General features: G+C 41.4%; 1 protein-coding gene across 1 annotated transcript in view; it reads left to right on the top strand.

Annotated features, from left to right (window-relative positions):
- The window catches only part of LOC107297379 (teneurin-4), a gene marked incomplete at its 5' end in the record, with an annotated part of 78,940 nt that overhangs the window by 4,172 nt on the left and 56,054 nt on the right, over positions 1–18,714 (top strand). The window contains 2 exons of the mRNA XM_015826743.1: positions 6,500–6,536; positions 14,905–15,024. Coding sequence (XP_015682229.1) covers positions 6,500–6,536; positions 14,905–15,024 — 157 coding nt within the window. The remainder of the gene's footprint in view (positions 1–6,499; positions 6,537–14,904; positions 15,025–18,714) is intronic.

Genomic DNA, 18,714 nt, shown 5'->3' with positions numbered 1-18,714 from the left:
CCACCCGGCACCCGACAATGCATTAAGTGGGTTTGGGGTTGCAGTTTGGGCACTCGGTCTCCAAAAGGTTCACCATCACTGATCTAGACAGTCTAAAGCAGGGGTCTTCAAACTTGGCCCTTTTATGACTTGTGGACTTCAACTCCCAGAATTCCTCAGCCGGCATGCCTGGCTGAGGAATTCTGGGAGTTGAAGTCCACAAGATATAAAAGGGCCATGTTTGAAGACCCCTGGACTAAAGAAAGCTGGAATGGTTTGACCAGCCAACTTTCCAGAAGGAAAGATCCTTCAGTGTAGTGTCCTTGATGCTCTCTGAGCTTCGTTGTTTCCTTGTAGACATTTTATTACCCTACTAGGTGACGTTATCAATGCGTGGTCCAAGGACTCCGCATTTCAACCCCGTGCTACAAATATTCTCTTCTAATGAGATGTCTCGATGGCTCCTAGCATCTGGAGACAGCTGTTGAAGGCTTTTTTTCAACGGTGGGGATAAATGGGGGCTGGTGGTTAAGAGCCCAAAATGTGATCCCGTGACCACAGGGTGGGTTTGTGCAGCTGTTGGAAAGGCCTGACTGCAAAATGCGGGCCCGAATACAGCTGCAGAACTTCGGCCCCAGAACAAGTGGACCGGCTAAGGTGGGGCTATCGGTGCCGGAAGTGAGGTAAGGCCTACCCCGAAAATAAGACCTGGTGCTTCTTTTGGAGGCCAAAAAAAAAAAAAGACCCGGTCTTATTTTCGGGGCAACACAGTAAGTTCAGTTCCTCAAAGTTATTCCTTCTGCCCTTTACGAATGCTGGGAAAGGTAGAACCGAAGAGAAGAACAGGGTGGGCAGCGTCAAGATGGATAGGTTTCAAATTAGCAGTGAATGCTCTGCTGGAAGAGCGGAATGGCCAAGTTAGGGACATCGTCATGAAGACGATAGCTCTGTGTGGTTGCTAAGCGTCCACCCACAACTTGATGGCATATAATCAATCAAGCCTTTTGACCTCGGTGACCCTTTCTTGCTCCAGAGGGGAAGAAAAGAGTTCTCCGGTATCATTTAGAGTCTTTAGAGTCATGCCGGAGCTTCTGATGACAGACAGTTTAAAAATGCTTGGAAGGTAACAAAGCAAAGAAGGAGAAGTAACTAGCCAGCGAATCAATCAAGGGATGGTCAAGTAGCACAAGAGCTCATCAAGAGGATGCAGGAAAAACATCCTTTGCGGGTGGAATTCAACTCAACAGTTGTGTCAATATAGATGCTTATTTTAAGGTGGACCCTCCGTCTAACCCTACTGTATGACCATCACAAAAGTATTTAAATAATACCTCTTGGGAAGGCATTTTAATTAATTTAAATATTAAATTGCTGTTTTAGAAAAGATGAGGACTTTTTACTGGCCCTAGAGAGAATTTATGGATGTCCATTTTATTCTCTCTTTCTTTGTGCCTTTCTCGTTCTCCTTTATCATTGTCTTTCTTTCTGTGTCTCTCTTTCTTTCTCCCTCTGTGTGTGTGTTTCTCTGTTTCTCTCTCTGTGTATATTGTGTTGCTTTCCCTAGCTCTCTCTTTTGTCTCTCTCTTTCTCCTTTCTCTCTCTCTTTCTGAATGTGTCTCTTTCTATGCATCTCTCTCTGTTTTTCTCCCTGTCTCTCTGTTCCTTCCCACCTCTGTCTTTTCTCTTTCTCTCTGTTTTTCTTTCTTCTTTCTCTTTCTGTGTTTCTCTTTCTCTGGTTCTGTATGTCTGTGTCTGTGTCTGTTTCTCTCTCTCTCTCTCCCTCTCTCTCCCTCCTTCTCTCTCTCTCTCTCTCTCTCTCTCTCTCTCTCTCTCTCTCTCTCTCTCTCTCTCTCTCTTCTGCCTCTCTCTCACTCTCTCCTATCATACATACACAACATTCAGGTGCCTTGTCAGCCCACTTGATCGCTTAGAAAGCCAAAGAATAATTCACTTAAGAATTTCACTTCCAAGGAGATAGTCACAGGTTGTTGGCTTACCTAAACTCCCATCAGAAAATTGAAGGGCTTCAGCACCCTTTCCAGAAGAGCTAATTTCTGGGAAAATAAAATAAATAAATCCAAATAAAATAGAAGTGCCATTTTTTCCCCCCAGCCCGCTGCCTTGCTCTTGACCTCTTAATACAGATGGTCTACAGCAGGATTTGTACGCAAAGTGAAGCTGTTGGATCACTTAAACTGTTTGGGCAGCTGCAACACACTGCTGGCTCACGCTTAAATAGCTGTCCACTAGGATTCCTAGGTCCCTCTCCCCTCACATCTTTCAAAGCTGATGAGGGCATTGTGGTTTTGAACAAGGAGACATCACAATGGGCCCAAACAGTTGCTGTGACGTCCTTTTGGAGGTGATGAGAAAGTACATTTGGTCTTTCGATTCCGTTTCACACGTGGAAGTCATCAAACAGTTGGCTATAGCTAACAGTTATAGCTATAAAATGACTGTTAACATGTCGATTATTTTTATCAGTAAGACGAAGGGGGGGGAAGCACCCCATCCATATGCATTAATGTATTGAAATAAATATATGAAGGGGGGGAAACCATCCCACCCGTATACATTAATTTATTAAAATAAATATAGGAAGAGGAAAAAACCAGCCCACCCGTATGCATTAATGTATTGAAATAAATATAGGAAGGGGGGAACCACACCACCTATATGCATTAATTTATTAAAGTAAATATATGTAGGGGGGGAAACCACCCCACCAATATGCATTAATGTATTGAAATAAATATATGTAGGGGGAGAAACACCCCACCCATATACATTAATAAATATAGGAAGGGGAAAAACCAACCTACCCATATGCATTAATGTATTGAAATAAATATATGTAGGGGGGGAACCACACCACCTATATGCATTAATTTATTAAAATAAATATATGAAGGGGGGAAAACCATCCCACCCATATGCATTAATGTATTGAAATAAATATAGGAAGGGGGGAAAAAACCACCCCACCCATATGCATTAATGTATTGAAATAAATATATGAGGGGGGGAAACATCCCACCCATATGAATTAATTTATTAAAATAAATATATGTAGGGGGGGAAAAACCACCCCACCCGTATGCATTAATTTATTAAAATAAATATATGTAGGGAGGAAAAACCACCCCACCCATGTCCATTAATTTATTAAAATAAATATATGTAGGGGGGGAAACCACGCCACCCATGTGCATTAATTTATTAAAATAAACATATGAAGGGGAAAAAACCACCCCACCCATATGCATTAATTTATTAAAATAAATATATGAAGTCTTGAAGCAGATCCACAAGAGGACCAGGAGAGAGGCAGGGGAGACCCACTTGAGGTCTCCAGCTGCTAATTCCAGTGTATTTTAGAACGTGCAGGTAGTCCTCGTATTATGACCACAATGGAGCCCAACATTTCTGTTGCTAAGCGAGACAGTTGTTAAGTGAGTTTTGCCCCAGTTTACGACCCTTCTTGCCACCGCTGTTAAGTGATTCACTGCAATTGTTGAAGTTAGAAGCAAAGTTGTTAAGTGAAGCTGGCAGTCCCCATGGACTTTGCTTGTCAGAAGATCACAAAACAGGATCACGTGACCCCAGGGACACTGCGACCGTCATAAATATGAGTCAGTTGCCAAGGGTCCAAATTTTGATCACGTGACCATGGGGATGCAATGGATGCAATGGTTGTAAATGTGAAAAATGGTTATATTTAATATAATATTTATTTGCTACGTATATGTAGGGATGTGGGTCTATATACATATGTTGTTCATAGTATGTTTAGGTGTGTGTCATGTATGTGTTTCACTTTGAGAGCGGGCAACTAAATTTCATTTTTGATGTGTGCCATTGTGCCCACAGTATAAAAATGATAATACAGGTTATCTTATCTGATCTGAAATCCCTTTTTTTCAGTGCTGTGGTAACTTTGAACAGTCACTAAACAAGCTGTTGTAAGTTGAGGACTTAACCTGCGTTGCAAAAATGATCATTTACTGAAGTCCCATCATTTTTTTTTTAATTATAATTTTTTTATTTTTCCAAACTCTCCCCCATACATATATTGTGATGTTTATCAGATGTTAACATACATTTTTTTACATTCTTATATATAAGATACTTTTAATAAAATGAAATAAATACATAACACATGACTTTTGATGTTGCTCGCCCATTTCCCCTTTCACTGTATCCACACTCCTCCTTCTCTACCTTCTTTCTCCCTTTCTTCTCTTTCTTCCCTACTTATTGTGTATAATACAGATAGGGAAATTTGGAGAGAGGAGTTGCTCAGACATTACCCCCGAATTGTATCTGGAGAGGGATGAGAGGGAAGAAAGGAGAGGAGAGAGAAAAGAGTAAAGGAGTGGGGAAGGAAGTAGGAAGGTTGGAGGAGAAAAGGAGAAGTGGGGAGAAAGGGGAGGAAGAGAGTGGTGAAGGAAAGAGAAGAGGAGAGGAAGACGAGGGAAGTAAGGAAGTCCCATCATTAATGGAGTGATACAAAAGCCGAGTGCTTAAAAACTTCACACGTTCCTTAGCGCTTTAAACAACATTTCAGCATCTTCCTCCAGCTGCTACTTGCGGAAGCTGCTCTTCTGTATGCTTTCTGCCAAAAAATGCAGCAAGCTTGCACTTCATCAGCTTTATGACTTCCCCAGGAATCTCCATTTTCCCCTGCAGTATTACTTTCTGCCTAATTGAATTCCGACGCAACTGGAAATCACCTCTGCCTGGACAAGAGCCAGGACTGCTGGTTTTACTTAAAATGTCTTCACCCAAAAAGTTGAGTCCGCTGGGTTTGATTCTTTTTAACTCGAAGACGCTTGGAGCAGTCCTCATCAAACCAATGTCCTTTGGAATGGAATGGAATAGAGACGAGACTAGACTAGACTAGACTAGACTAGAATAGAATAGAATAGAATAGAATAGAATAGAATAGACTAGAATAGAATAGAATAGAATAGAATAGAATAGAATAGAATAGAATAGAATAGAATAGAATAGAATAGAATAGAATAGAATAGAATAGAATAGAATAGAATAGAAAATATGGAATGGAATAGAATAGAAAATATGGAATGGAATAGCAACAAAGATGATTAGGGGACTGGAGGCTAAAGCATACAAGGAACGGTTGCTGGAATTGGGTATGTCTAGTTTAACGAAGAGAAGGAACAGGGGATGACATGATAACAGTCTTCCAATATCTCAGGGGCTGCCCCAAAGAAGAGGGAGTCAAGCTATTTTCCAAAGCACCTGAAGGCAGGACAAGAAGCAACGGGTGGAAACTAATCAAGGAGAGAAGCAACCTACAGTAGAACTAAGGAGAAACTTTCTGACAGTGAGAACAATTAACCAGTGGAACAACCTGCCTCCAGAAGCGATGAATGCTCCAACTGGAAGTTTTTAAGAAGAGACTGGACAGCCATTTGTCCGAAATGGTACAGGGTTTCCTGCCTGAGCAGGGGGTTGGACTAGATGACCTCCAAGGTCCCTTCCAACTTTACTATTATTATTATTATTATTATTATTATTATTATTATTATTATTATTATTATTATTATTATTATTATTAGAATAGAATAGAATAGAATAGAATAGAATAGAATAGAATAGAATAGAATAGAATAGAATAGAATAGAACAATAACTTTATTGTCACTTTGAATGTACACTAATCGGCATACATTAAAATGAAATTTCGTTGCATTCAGCTCTCAAATGGTCACCACCTCCGATATTTGTTGTTGTTAGTTGCGAAGTCGTGTCCGACCCATCGTGACCCCATGGACAACGTTCCTCCAGGCCTTCCTGTCCTCTACCATCTTCTGGAGTCCATTTAAGCTCACGCCTGCTGCTTCAGGGACTCCATCCAGCTACCTCATTCTCTGTCGTGCCCTTCTTCTATTGCCCTCCATCTTTCCCAGCATTAGGCCCTTCTCCAGTGAGTCCTTCCTTCTCATTAGGTGGCCAAAGTCCTTGAGTTTCAACTTCAGGATCTGGCCTTCTAAAGAGCAGTCAGGGTTGATCTCCTCTAGGACCGACTGGTTTGATGGCCTTGCAGTCCAGGGGACTCGCAGGAGTCTTCTCCAGCACCATAGTTCAAAGGCCTCCATTCTTTGGCGCTCAGCCTTCCTTATGGTCCAACTTTCACAGCCATACATTGCAACTGGGAAAACCATGGCCTTGACTATATGCACTTTTGTTGGCAGGGTAATGTCTCTGCTTTTTAGTATGCTGTCTAGATTTGCCATAGCTTTCCTCCCCAGGAGCAAACGTCTTTTAATTTCTTGGCTGCAGTCCCCATCTGTGGTGATCTTGGAGCCCAGGAAGATAAAATCTGTCACTACCTCCATTTCTTCCCCATCTATTTGCCAGGAATTGAAAGGGCCGGATGCCATGATCTTGGTTTTCTTAATGTTGAGACCTCTGATATACACTACATCAATATGACAAAAATAAATAAATAAATACAGAATTATGCACATACCCACATATATTACATGACACAGAGAAACATCAGAACATAGAGACCTCCATACCAAGAGAGTAACAGAATAACGGAGTTGGAAGGGACCTTGGAGGTCTTCTAGCCAGGCAGGAAATGCTATCCCATTTCAGACAAATGGTTGTCCAGTCTCTTCTTAAAAACTTCTAGTGTTGGAGCATTCACAATTTCTGGAGGCAGGTTGTTCCACTGATTAATTGTTCTCACTGTCAGGAAATTTCTCCTTATTTCTAGGTTGCTTCTCTCCTTGGTTAGTTTTCATCCATTGCTTCTTATCCTGCCTTCAGGTGCTTTGGAGAATAGCTTGACTCCCTCTTCTTTGGGGCAGCCTCTCAAATACTGGAACACTGCTATCATGTCCCCCCCCCCCCGTCCTTCTCTTCATTAAACTAGACATACCCAATTTCAGCAACTGTTCTTCATATATTTCAGCCTCCAGTCCCCTGATCATCTTTGTTGCTCTTCTCTGCACTCTTTCTAGAGTCTCAACATCTTTTTTACATCTTGGTGACTAAAACTGGATGCAGTATTCCAAGTGTGGCCTTACCAAGGCCTTGTAAAGGGGTATTAACCCTTCACCTGATCTTGATTCTATCCCTCTGTTAATGCAGCCCAGCACTGTGTTGGCTTTTTTGGCAGCTGCAGCACACGGCTGGCTCCTATTTAAGGGATGGTCCACTAGGACTCCTAGATCCCTCTCACAGTTGCTACTATTGAGGTACCACCTATACCAGTGATAGCGAACCTTTTAGAGACCGAGTGCCCAAACTGCAACCCAAAACCCACTTATGCATTGTCGGGTGCCGGGTGGGTGTGGCCATTGGCTGGGTGTGGTTTCCATCAAAATTGGTTTCCATTGGCTGAGTTTCCATCAAAATAGGCCCATAATGTGGATAATGGCATTGTGGTGGTTAAGCAAAATTGTTGTTCGCAATGGGTGTTTTTTGCCAGATGTTTTCCAGGGGGGGGGGGAAATGTCATAACTCATGGTCATGTGATCATACGATGCTGCAAAGTGTTGTAAATATGGGTCACTTACCGAGCACCCAAAATATGACCACGTGACTACATGAGGTGGCATGGTTACCAAAACTTTGAATCCGAATAACAAATACCTTTTGGGGGGGGGTTCTGTCGTAACTTTGACCGGTCACTAAGCGACCGGTCATTAAGTGTGAACTACGTGTATAGACCTGCTTAATTAAGAATTAAAATTTAAGCAGTTGCTTCTCCAGAGCACCTGAGAGCAGGACAAGAAGCAATGGATGGAAACTAACCAAGGAGAGAAGAAGCAACCTAGAAATAAGGAGAAATTTCCTGTCAGTGAAAACAATTAACCAGTGGAACTCCTTGCCTCCAGAAGCGGTGAATGCTTCAACACTGGAAGTTTTTAAAAAGAGATTGGACAACCATTTGTCTGAAATGGGATAGGGTTTCCTGCCTGAGCTGGGGGTTGGACTAGAAGACCTCCAAGGTCCCTTCTAACTTTGTTATTCTATTCTATTCCATTCCATTCCATATTCTATTCTATTCTATTCTATTCTATTCTATTCTATTCTATTCTATTCTATTTTACTTTATAACAGAAAGAATTATGCATCAGCTATTCTTTTCTTTTTCAATTCCTAGCCTGAAAATTCATTTAAATTTTTCATTGATTCTGCAAAGCCTATTGTAGAGCCTGGGACTTTTCATCTTCCATGATTGTGGCCGGTGAATTCAACGTACTTTTTACGTGGCATGGGACTTTCCATTTCACCCCAGGGAAAAGTAGTGGCGTTAATTTAATCTCCTTGTGAATTATGCCTTGCTTGGTAATACGACAGTTTAAAATTACTGTATAGCTAAATTATCTACATTTAAGAAAAAAAAAAGAATCAGTGAGCTATCAAATATTAAGAAATCCCCATAGGTATTTTTTAAATTAAAAAAGATGTGAGAAAAAAAGGGAGGCTCTGATTAAACATGGGGAATATATATTTGCAGAGTGAGAACTGGGCAGTTTTGCATCGAAACAATTTCCAAAATAGCTTGAAAAGGCAAGACAAATTCGTACGTCGTTCCTGAGTCCATGAACGGCTAAACCTTGTCTGTCCGAGAAGCTAAATCAGTGGATATGCTAAATTGCCTGATCTTAATGTCTTATTGGCAGGACTGGAAGGTTCCTATTAGCAGAAGAAATCCTTTTTAGTTTTAATATTTCATATTCATACATTGAAATTATATTTCAAGAAAATGATCCTGGACAGACCTGAGGAAGATATTTTTTTTGCAGCACCGTTTAGCTTGTTTGAGCAACGTAATTGCATTTAGACCAAGGTCTTATGAAGGAAACGGCTGACTAAATTAACATTAACCACGTTCCTGTGGGGCTCGGTGCATTGTGGGTAGACAGTTTTGCCTCTGGAAAGGACAGGTTGACCTAAGAGGGACCATATGTTGAGAAGGCACCGCGTTAATTGATTTTCCCAAAAGGGGCAAATTTAATCACTTGGGAGGAGAAATGAAAGACAAAGTGGAGAACTTAATTGCTTCATAATTTTTCATCCTTCTTCACTCCCTTCAACCAAGTGCAGGTAGCCCTGGGCTATCCCGCGATTCTTTCAAACCCAAGTTTAGGTCGGGANATAGATAGATAGATAGATAGATAGATAGATAGATAGATAGATAGATAGATAGATAGATAGATAGATAGATAGATGTAAGTAGGTAGGTAGGTAGATAGATAGATAGATAGATAGATAGATAGATAGATAGATAGATAGATAGATAGATAGATGTAAGTAGGTAGGTAGATAGATAGATAGATAGATAGATAGATAGATAGATAGATAGATAGATAGATAGATAGATAGATAGATGTAAGTAGGTAGGTAGATAGATAGATAGATAGATAGATAGATAGATAGATAGATAGATAGATAGATGTAAGTAGGTAGATAGATAGATAGATAGATAGATAGATAGATAGATAGATAGACAATAATAATAATAATAATAATAATAATAATAATAATAATAATAATAATAATAATAATAATAATAGTAAAGTTGGGACCTTGAAGGTCATCTAGTCCAACCCCCTGCTCAGGCAGGAAACCCTATACCATTTCGGACAAATGGCTGTCCAGTCTCTTCTTAAAAACTTCCAGTGTTGGAGCATTCACCGCTTCTGGAGGCAGGCTGTTCCACTGGTTAATTGTTCTCACTGTCAGGAAATTTCTCCTTATTTCTAGGTTGCTTCTCTCCTTGATTAGTTTCCATCTGTTGCTTCTTGTCCTGCCTTCAGGGGCTTTGGAGAATAGCTTGACTCCCTCTTCTTTGGGGCAGCCCCTGAGATACTGGAAGACTGCTATCATGTCCCCCCTCATCCTTCTCTTCATTAAACTAGACATACCCAATTCCAGAAGCCTTTCCTTATATGCTTTAGCCTCCAGTCCACTGATCATCTTTGTTGCTCTTCTCTGCACTCTTTCTAGAGTCTCAACATCTTTTTTACATCATGGTGACTAAAACTGGATGCAGTATTCCAAGTGTGGCTTTACCAATGCCTTGTAAAGTGGTATTAACACTTCACCTGATCTTGATTCTATCCCTCTGTTAATGCAGCCCAGCACTGAGTTGGCTTTTTTGGCAGCTGCAGCACACGGCTGGCTCCTATTTAAGGGATGGTCCACTAGGACTCCTAGATCCCTCTCACAGTTGCTACTATTGAGGTACCACCTATACCAGTGATAGCGAACCTTTTAGAGACCGAGTGCCCAAACTGCAACCCAAAACCCACTTATGCATTGTCGGGTGCCGGGTGGGTGTGGCCATTGGCTGGGTGTGGTTTCCATCAAAATTGGTTTCCATTGGATGAGTTTCCATCAAAATAGGCCCATAATGTGGATAATGTCATTGTGGTGGTTAAGCAAAATTGTTGTTTGCAATGGGTGTTTTTTGCCAGATGTTTTCCAGGGGGAAAAAAATGTCATAACACATGTGATGATACGATGCTGCAAAGTGTTGTAAATGTGGGTCGCTTACCGAGCACCCAAAATATGACCACGTGACTGCATGAGGGGGCGTGGTTATCAAAACTTTGAATCCGAATAACAAATACCTTTTGGGGGGGGGTTCTGTCGTAACTTTGACCGGTCACTAAGCGACCGGTCATTAAGTGTGAACTACGTGTATAGACCTGCTTAATTAAGAATTAAAATTTAAGCAGTTGCTTCTCCAGAGCACCTGAGAGCAGGACAAGAAGCAACGGATAGAAACTAACCAAGGAGAGAAGAAGCAACCTAGAAATAAGGAGAAATTTCCTGTCAGTGAAAACAATTAACCAGTGGAACTCCTTGCCTCCAGAAGCGGTGAATGCTTCAACACTGGAAGTTTTTAAAAAGAGATTGGACAACCATTTGTCTGAAATGGGATAGGGTTTCCTGCCTGAGCTGGGGGTTGGACTAGAAGACCTCCAAGGTCCCTTCTAACTTTGTTATTCTATTCCATTCCATTCCATTCCATATTCTATTCTATTCTATTCTATTCTATTCTATTCTATTCTATTCTATTCTATTCTATTCTACTTTATAACAGAAAGAATTATGCATCAGCTATTCTTTTCTTTTTCAATTCCTAGCCTGAAAATTCATTTAAATTTTTCATTGATTCTGCAAAGCATATTGCAGAGCCTGGGACTTTTCATCTTCCATGATTGTGGCCGGTGAATTCAACGTGCTTTTTACATGGCATGGGACTTTCCATTTCACCCCAGGGAAAAGTAGTGGCGTTAATTTAATCTCCTTGTGAATTACGCCTTGCCTGGTAATACGACAGTTTAAAATTACTGTATAGCTAAATTATCTACATTTAAGAAAGAAAAAAAAGAATCAGTGAGCTATCAAATATTAAGAAATCCCCATAGGTATTTTTTTTTAATTAAAAAAGATGTGAGAAAAAAAGGGAGGCTCTGATTAAACATGGGGAATATATATTTGCAGAGTGAGAACTGGGCAGTTTTGCATCGAAACAATTTCCAAAATAGCTTGAAAAGACAAGACAAATTCGTACGTCGTTCCTGAGTCCATGAACGGCTAAACCTGTCTGTCCAAGAAGCTAAATCAGTGGATGTGCTAAATTGCCTGATCTTAATGTCTTATTGGCAGGACTGGAAAGTTCCTATTAGCAGAAGAAATCCTTTTTAGTTTTAATATTTTATATTCATATATTGAAATTATATTTCAAGAAAATGATCCTGAACAGACCTGAGGAAGATATTTTTTTTGCAGCACCGTTTAGCTTGTTTGAGCAACGTAATTGCATTTAGACCAAGGTCTTATGAAGGAAACGGCTGACTAAATTAACATTAACCACGTTCCTGTGGGGCTCGGTGCATTGTGGGTAGACAGTTTTGCCTCTGGAAAGGACAGGTTGACCTAAAAGGGACCATATGTTGAGAAGGCACCGCGTTAATTGATTTTCCCAAAAGGGGCAAATTTAATCACTTGGGAGGAGAAATGAAAGACAAAGTGGAGAACTTAATTGCTTCATAATTTTTCATCCTTCTTCACTCCCTTCAACCAAGTGCAGGTAGCCCTGGGCTATCCCGCGATTCTTTCAAACCCAAGTTTAGGTCGGGATGGGTCTACTCGGAGCTGAGAATAAGACGATAAACTCAATTTACCCACTTTGAAATGTAGATAGCTTCCTGTTGGCATCTTTCCTGCATAGATAACGTGCTACAGGGATTCCTTGACTTAAGACCACAGCTGGGCCCAAAATTTCCGTCGCTAAGCAAGACAGTTGTGAAGTCCTTAAGAACTTAACAGTCAGGTCACACTTGGAATACTTGCATCCGGTTTTGGTCACCACATTATAACAAAGATGGTGAGACTTTGGGAAAAAAAATTCAGAGAAGAGCAACTAAGATGATTAAAAGCCTGGAGACAAAAACATATGAAGAATGGCTGCAGGACTTGGGTTTGGCTAGTCCAGGGGTAGGCGACCTTGGCTCTTTTATGACTGTGGACTTCAACTCCCAGAATTCCTGAGCCAGCCATGCTGGCTCAGGAATTCTGGGAGTTGAAGTCCACAAGTCATGAAGGGTTCATCGTTCCCCCATGCTAGCTCAGGAATTCTGGGAGTTGAAGTCCACAAGTCATGAAGGGGCCATAGTTCCCCCATGCTGGCTCAGGAATTCTGGGAGTTGAAGTCCAAGAGCCAAGATTGCCTACCCCTGGCCTAGTCTAAAGAAAAGAAGAAACAGGGGTGACATGACAGCAGTGTTCCAGTATTTGATGGGCTGTCACAGAAGAAGGGAGTCAATCTATTCTCCAAGGCACCTGAAGGCAGGACAAGAAGTAACAGATGGAAACTAATCAAGGAGAGAACCAGCCTGGAACTAAGGAGAAACTTCCTGACAGTGAGAACAATTAATGAGGGGAACAACCTGCCTCCAGAAGCGGTGAATGCTCCAACACTGGAAGTTTTTCAGAAGAGATTGGACAGCCATTTGTCTAGACCAGTGTTTCTCAACCTTGACAATTTTAAGGCATGTGGACTTCAACTCCCAGAATTCCACAGCCAGCACTGCTGGCTGTGGAATTCTGGGAGTTGAAGTCCACATGCCTTAAACTTGTCAAGGTTGAGAAACACTGGTCTAGACGACCTCCCAGGTCCCTTCCAACTCTGTTATTCTGTTATTCACGCTCTCTTGTTAGACGGAAACAAAGGAAGTGCTGCAGTAATCTTTAATTTGGGCACTTAAGAGTGCAAAGACCTTTGCGCCTTGGACTTAATGCCTTTGAGTTCCCCTAATACAGAAGTATTTCAACACATCTGGCAACAATTGAAGAGAGAGAGAGAGAGAGAGAGAGAGAGAGAGAGAGAGAGAGAGATGGCAGATTTAAACATTTCCCCATAAAAGCAGACTTTCTGCACATTAAAAACCAGAAACTGAGGACATTCCAAGTTTGCATGTGCTATATGCTGGATTAGAAAACAGCCCCTTTTTATTCTGCTGTTTGCATCACTTAGGAGCTGGTCCTGCAAACGGCATTTCCTAATTTTAAAGAATTGAACATTGCCTATGATGTAAACAGAATGAACTTCAGATAAGTTCTCGACTTACAACCATAACCGAAGCCAAAATTTCATGGCCGACAAGGCAGTTGTTAAGAGAGTTTTGCCCTGTTTTACGACCTTTCTTGCCACAATTGTTAAGCAACTCAACACGGTTATTAAATGAATCACGGGGTCGTTAAGCAAATCACCCTCTCCCTTTCTTCCTTCTTTTCTATCTCCTTCTTTCCTTTCCTCCCTCCTTCCTACCTTTTTTCTCTTTCCGTCATTCCACTCTTTTCCTCCTTACTTCCCTCCCTTCCTCTTTTCTATTTTCAATCTTTCCTTCTTCTTTTCTGTCACACTTTTTCTTCCATCCATCCATTATCCCTCTCCTTTTCGTATTTCTTTCCTTCCTTCCTTCCTTCCTTCCTTCCTTCCTTCCTTCCTTCCTTCCTTCCTTCCTTCCTTCCTTCCTTCCTTCCTTCCTTCCCTTCAGTCTTCAGTCATTTTAGACTCAACTCAACTTTATCCTAGATATGTTTCTTCTCTCTTTTCTTCTTTTTTCTCTTTTTGCTATATATCATATGGTATTACAACTGCCTTTTGATCAAGTGCAAACCAGGAGAGAGATGTGAAGTCCAATATCTAAGGGCAGTTTATGGTGCTGCAGCCTACATTGGTCTTGTAACAGTTGTTTTAGGGTCACAGGCAAGAGACTGTCTGATCCCTACCTGGAAAATTAAATTACCCACAACAGATCTGAACTGAGCATGCAGAACTGAAGGGAACATAAAGACTTTAACGTTCATTGCGTGCAAAAAAATAAAATAAAATCTAGCGAAGCATCATCGCACAGAGATTCAGGCCCAGCATGTGGCCAACAGCAACTGATGATGATGATGATGATGATAATAATAATAATAATAATTAATAATAATAATAATAATAGTAAAGTTGGAAGGGACCTTGAAGGTCATCTAGTCCAACCCCCTGCTCAGGCAGGAAACCCTATACCATTTCAGACAAATGGCTGTCCAGTCTCTTCTTAAAAACTTCCAGTGTTGGCGCATTCACCGCTTCTGGAGGCAGGTTGTTCCACTGGTTAATTGTTCTCACTGTGAGGAAGTTTCTCTTTAGTTCTACGTTGCTTCTCTCCTTGATTAGTTTCCACCCATTGCTTCTTGTCCTGCCTCCAGGCACTTTGGAAAATAGCTTGACTCCCTCTTGTTAGAGGGGCCGAAAGGAAGAGTCCATGGTGAATCCATCCTGGCCCAATGTCAGGAGTCCATATTCGTCACTTGCAAAGTCTCCTTGTTTCACTCCTTTCAACTTCGTTATTTTTTTTTTTTAATTTCCTTGCAGACACCCTTGTGTCATCCGCGGGCAGGTGATGACAGCAGATGGAACCCCTCTGGTTGGCGTGAACATCAGCTTCGTCAACAATCCCCTTTTTGGCTACACCATCAGCAGACAAGATGGCAGGTATGTTGAACCCCTTTTCTTGAGTTGCAGGAAGTCAACATTGGCTCCTGCTTTTGGATAAATACTAGATAAATAATGCCTTGGTGAGGCCACACATGGAATCCTACATCCAGTTTTTGGTCACCATGATGTAAAAAAAGATGTTGAGACTCTGGAAAGAGTGCAGAGAAGAGCCACAAAGATGATCAGGGGACCGGAGGTTAAAAGATATAAGGAACGGCTGCTGGAATTGGGTATGTCTAGTTTAATGAAGAGAAGGACCAGGGGGGACATGATAGCAGTGTTCCAGTATCTCAGGGGCTGCCCCAAAGAAGAGGGAGTCAAGCTCTTCTCCAAAGCACTTAAAGGCAGGACAAGAAGCAACAGATGGAAACTAATCAAGGAGAGAAGCAACCTAGAACTAAGGTGATGTTTCATGACAGAACATTAATCAATGGAACAACTTGCTCCAACACTGGAAGTTTTTAAGAAGAGATTGGACAGCCATTTGTCTGAAATGGTATAGGGTTTCCTGCCTGAGCAGGCAATTGGACTAGAAGACCTCCAAGGTCCCTTCCATCTGTATTATTCTATTCTATGCCATGCCATGCCATGCCATGCCATATTCTATTCTGTTCTGTTTTGTTCCATATTGTCTTCTCTTCTCTTCTCTTCCATTCCATATTCTCTTCTCTTCTCTTCTCTTCTCTTCTCTTCTCTTCTCTTCTCTTCTCTTCTCTTCTCTTCTCTTCTCTTCTCTTCTCTTCTCTTTCCTTCCCTTCCCTTCCCTTCTCTTCTCTCCTATTCTATTCTATTCTCTCCTATTCTATTCTATTCTATTCTATTCTATTCTATTCTATTCTATTCTATTCTATTCTATTCTTAACATTAGGAAGTTTTATAGGGCAGAAAATGGTTACTCAAAATACTTTTGAGAAAGTTTCAATTGTGTCTAGCATTCCTACATAATATAACTGCCCTAATTTAACCAGCTAGACTAAGACTGAAGGCTATAACAGTTGGGGGTCTCCTTGTCAGCGTCGGAGCTTATGTGTAAAAAAAAAAGGCAATGTCGGTAATAAGCATTCGACGCATAGATTATGCACTAGCAAGTCAAAGTCGACTCTTAACAGCTGGAATGATAGGATTTCTCCAGTGGGCATGTAGCACATCTTTATGGAATGCTGGTTTGTTTTGTATTAATTAATCCCACTGAAAGCCCAGATTTCGTGCACATTTGAACTTGCACGTTCGTAAGAGTTGGGTAGTAAGAAAGGAGCAATTAAAAAGCAATTGGCTGAGCCAGCTCAGACGATTCTGGAAGGAAAGCAACAGATTCATCCATCCAGTTGAGCTGCATCTGGGACTTTTCCATTGGTATAGATTTTGGCTATTGAGATTCTGTCTCTGGGATCTGGGAGTCCTAGTGGACAATCACCTAAATAGGAGCCAGCCGTGTGCTGCAGCCGCCAAAAAAGCCAACGCAGTCCTAGGCTGCATTAACAGAGGGATAGAATCAAGATCATGTGAAGCGTTGATACCACTTTATAATGCCTTGGTAAGGCCACACTTGGAATACTGCATCCAGTTTTGCTCACCACGATGTAAAAAAGATGTTGAGATTCTAGAAAGAGGGCAGAGAAGAGCAACAAAGATGATCAGGGGACTGGAGGATAAAACATATAAGGAACAGTTGCAGGAATTGGGTATGTCTAGTTTAATAACTGAATAAGAGAATAACAGAGTTGGAAGGGACCTTGGAGGTCTTCTAGTCCAACCCCCTGCTTAGGCAGGAAACCCTATACCAGTTCAGACAAATGGCTGTCCAATCTCTTCTTAAAAACTTCCAGCATTGGAATATTCACAACTCCTGGAGGCAAGTCACTCCACTGATTAATTGTTCTAACAGTCAGGAAATTCCTCCTTAGTTCTAGGTTGCTTCTCTCCTTGGTTAGTTTCCATCCGTTGCTTGTTGTCCGGCCTTCAAGTGCATTGACTCCTCCTTCTTTGTGGCAACCCCTGAGATATTGGAAGACTGCTATCATGTCACCCCTAGTTCTTCTTTTTATTAAGGAAAAAAAGGACTATGGGTGACATGACAGCAGTGTTCCAATGTTTGAAGGAGGGCTATCACAGAGAAGAGGGAGTCAAGCTATTCTCCAAAGCACCTGAAGGCAGGACAAGAAGCAACGGATGGAAACTAATCAAGGAGAGAAGCAACCTAGAATTAAGGAGAAACTTCCTGGCAGTTAGCACAATTAATCAGTGGAACAGTTTATCTCCAGAAGTTGTGGCTGCTCCATCACTGGAGATTTTTAAGAAGAGTCTGGACAGCCATTTGTTTGAAATGGTATGAGGTTCTCTTCCTGCGCAGGGGGGTTGGACTAGATGACCTTCAAGGTCCCTTCCAACTCTGTTATTCTGTTATTCTCCAGATCTCAGAGAAAAGGATTTTTTTTTTGTTCGTTACCGATGTGCTTTGCATCAACACTTTGGAAACATCTGCACAGCCACAGCAGCAAAGACCAGTCTTTTGTGTTTGTGGGTGGGTGTGTTTAAACAACTGGACCTTGAAGGAGTCTGATCAAATTACAGGAAAACATTCCATCCTTTGTCAAGGGGATTGTTGTCCCAACAGAATAATCCATTTTGTCCGGCGACAGAAATAACCCTTTTAATATATTAAAAGGACTCTTTTAATTATCTTTCTAGTCTCTGAGGAGAATTAATTGACTAAACTTGATAATATCAAGTTCCCAGACCAGAATTCCCTAATAAAATCTTAGTTTCCCAACCTGAAGGTGTCTTAACTTGTCTGTGAAGCTTTGAATTGACTTCGGTCTCTTGGACCATGCGAGATAAGAACAGCTTATATTAGAAATTTTATTGTCAATTAGACTGAAGTGGTATGAAACAGCTGACCGCCCACTCTTAACGGTGTACTACTTTCTTTTTATACCGTCTCTAGCTGAAATAACATTTCTTTACTTCTTGCCTTTTGCACTTCTGAAGAAGCTCTTTGCCTGTGCTTCATGTCTTGGAGTCAAGTGGTTGTTGATAATAACTAACATCTCTATCCTAGGAACCATATCTCAGCTTATCTCAGATTCACGCACCGAGATTCGTTTCGGAGGAGAACTTTGCAAATGTTACAGATAGTCCTCAAGTGAGCGACCACAATCGGGATCGGAATTTACGTTGCCAAGTGAGGCGGTGGTTAAGTCAAGTCATGCCCAATTTTATGACCTTTTTCGCCCCCGTTGTTAAGTGAATCCCACGGTTGTTAAGCGAATCTGGCTTCCCCCATTGATCTCTGTTTGACGGGTCAGTTGCAAGTGATCAAAATTCGGACGCTTAGCCAGTGGTTCATACTTACGACGGTCGCAGTGTCCCGGGAGGGGTCACGTGGTCCCCTTTTACGAGCTGCCGATAAGCAAAGTCAATGTGGAAGCCAGATTCGCCTAACCATCAGGTTCCTAACTTAACAGCTGCAGCGATTCGCTTAACAACGGTGGCGAGAAAGGTCGTAAAACGGGACGAAGGTTGCTTAACCACTGTCTTGTGTAAGACGCTAAGAAAAAGACTCAGGCATGTCTTGAGCAGAGATTTGAAGCTGCTGCAGAGCTGCTTGTCACCGCTTGAGACAGCTTGAGAATCTCTGTGTGTTTATTGGTTTTTATATACTTTTTACATACTCAGCTTAACCATTAG

Source organism: Protobothrops mucrosquamatus, unplaced genomic scaffold (assembly GCF_001527695.2).
Source record: "Protobothrops mucrosquamatus isolate PMUCROS unplaced genomic scaffold, P.Mucros_1.0 scaffold3271, whole genome shotgun sequence".
Lineage (NCBI taxonomy): Eukaryota > Metazoa > Chordata > Lepidosauria > Squamata > Viperidae > Protobothrops > Protobothrops mucrosquamatus.
Note: the sequence above shows the minus strand (reverse complement) of the source record. Positions and strands in the feature narration are given on the sequence as shown.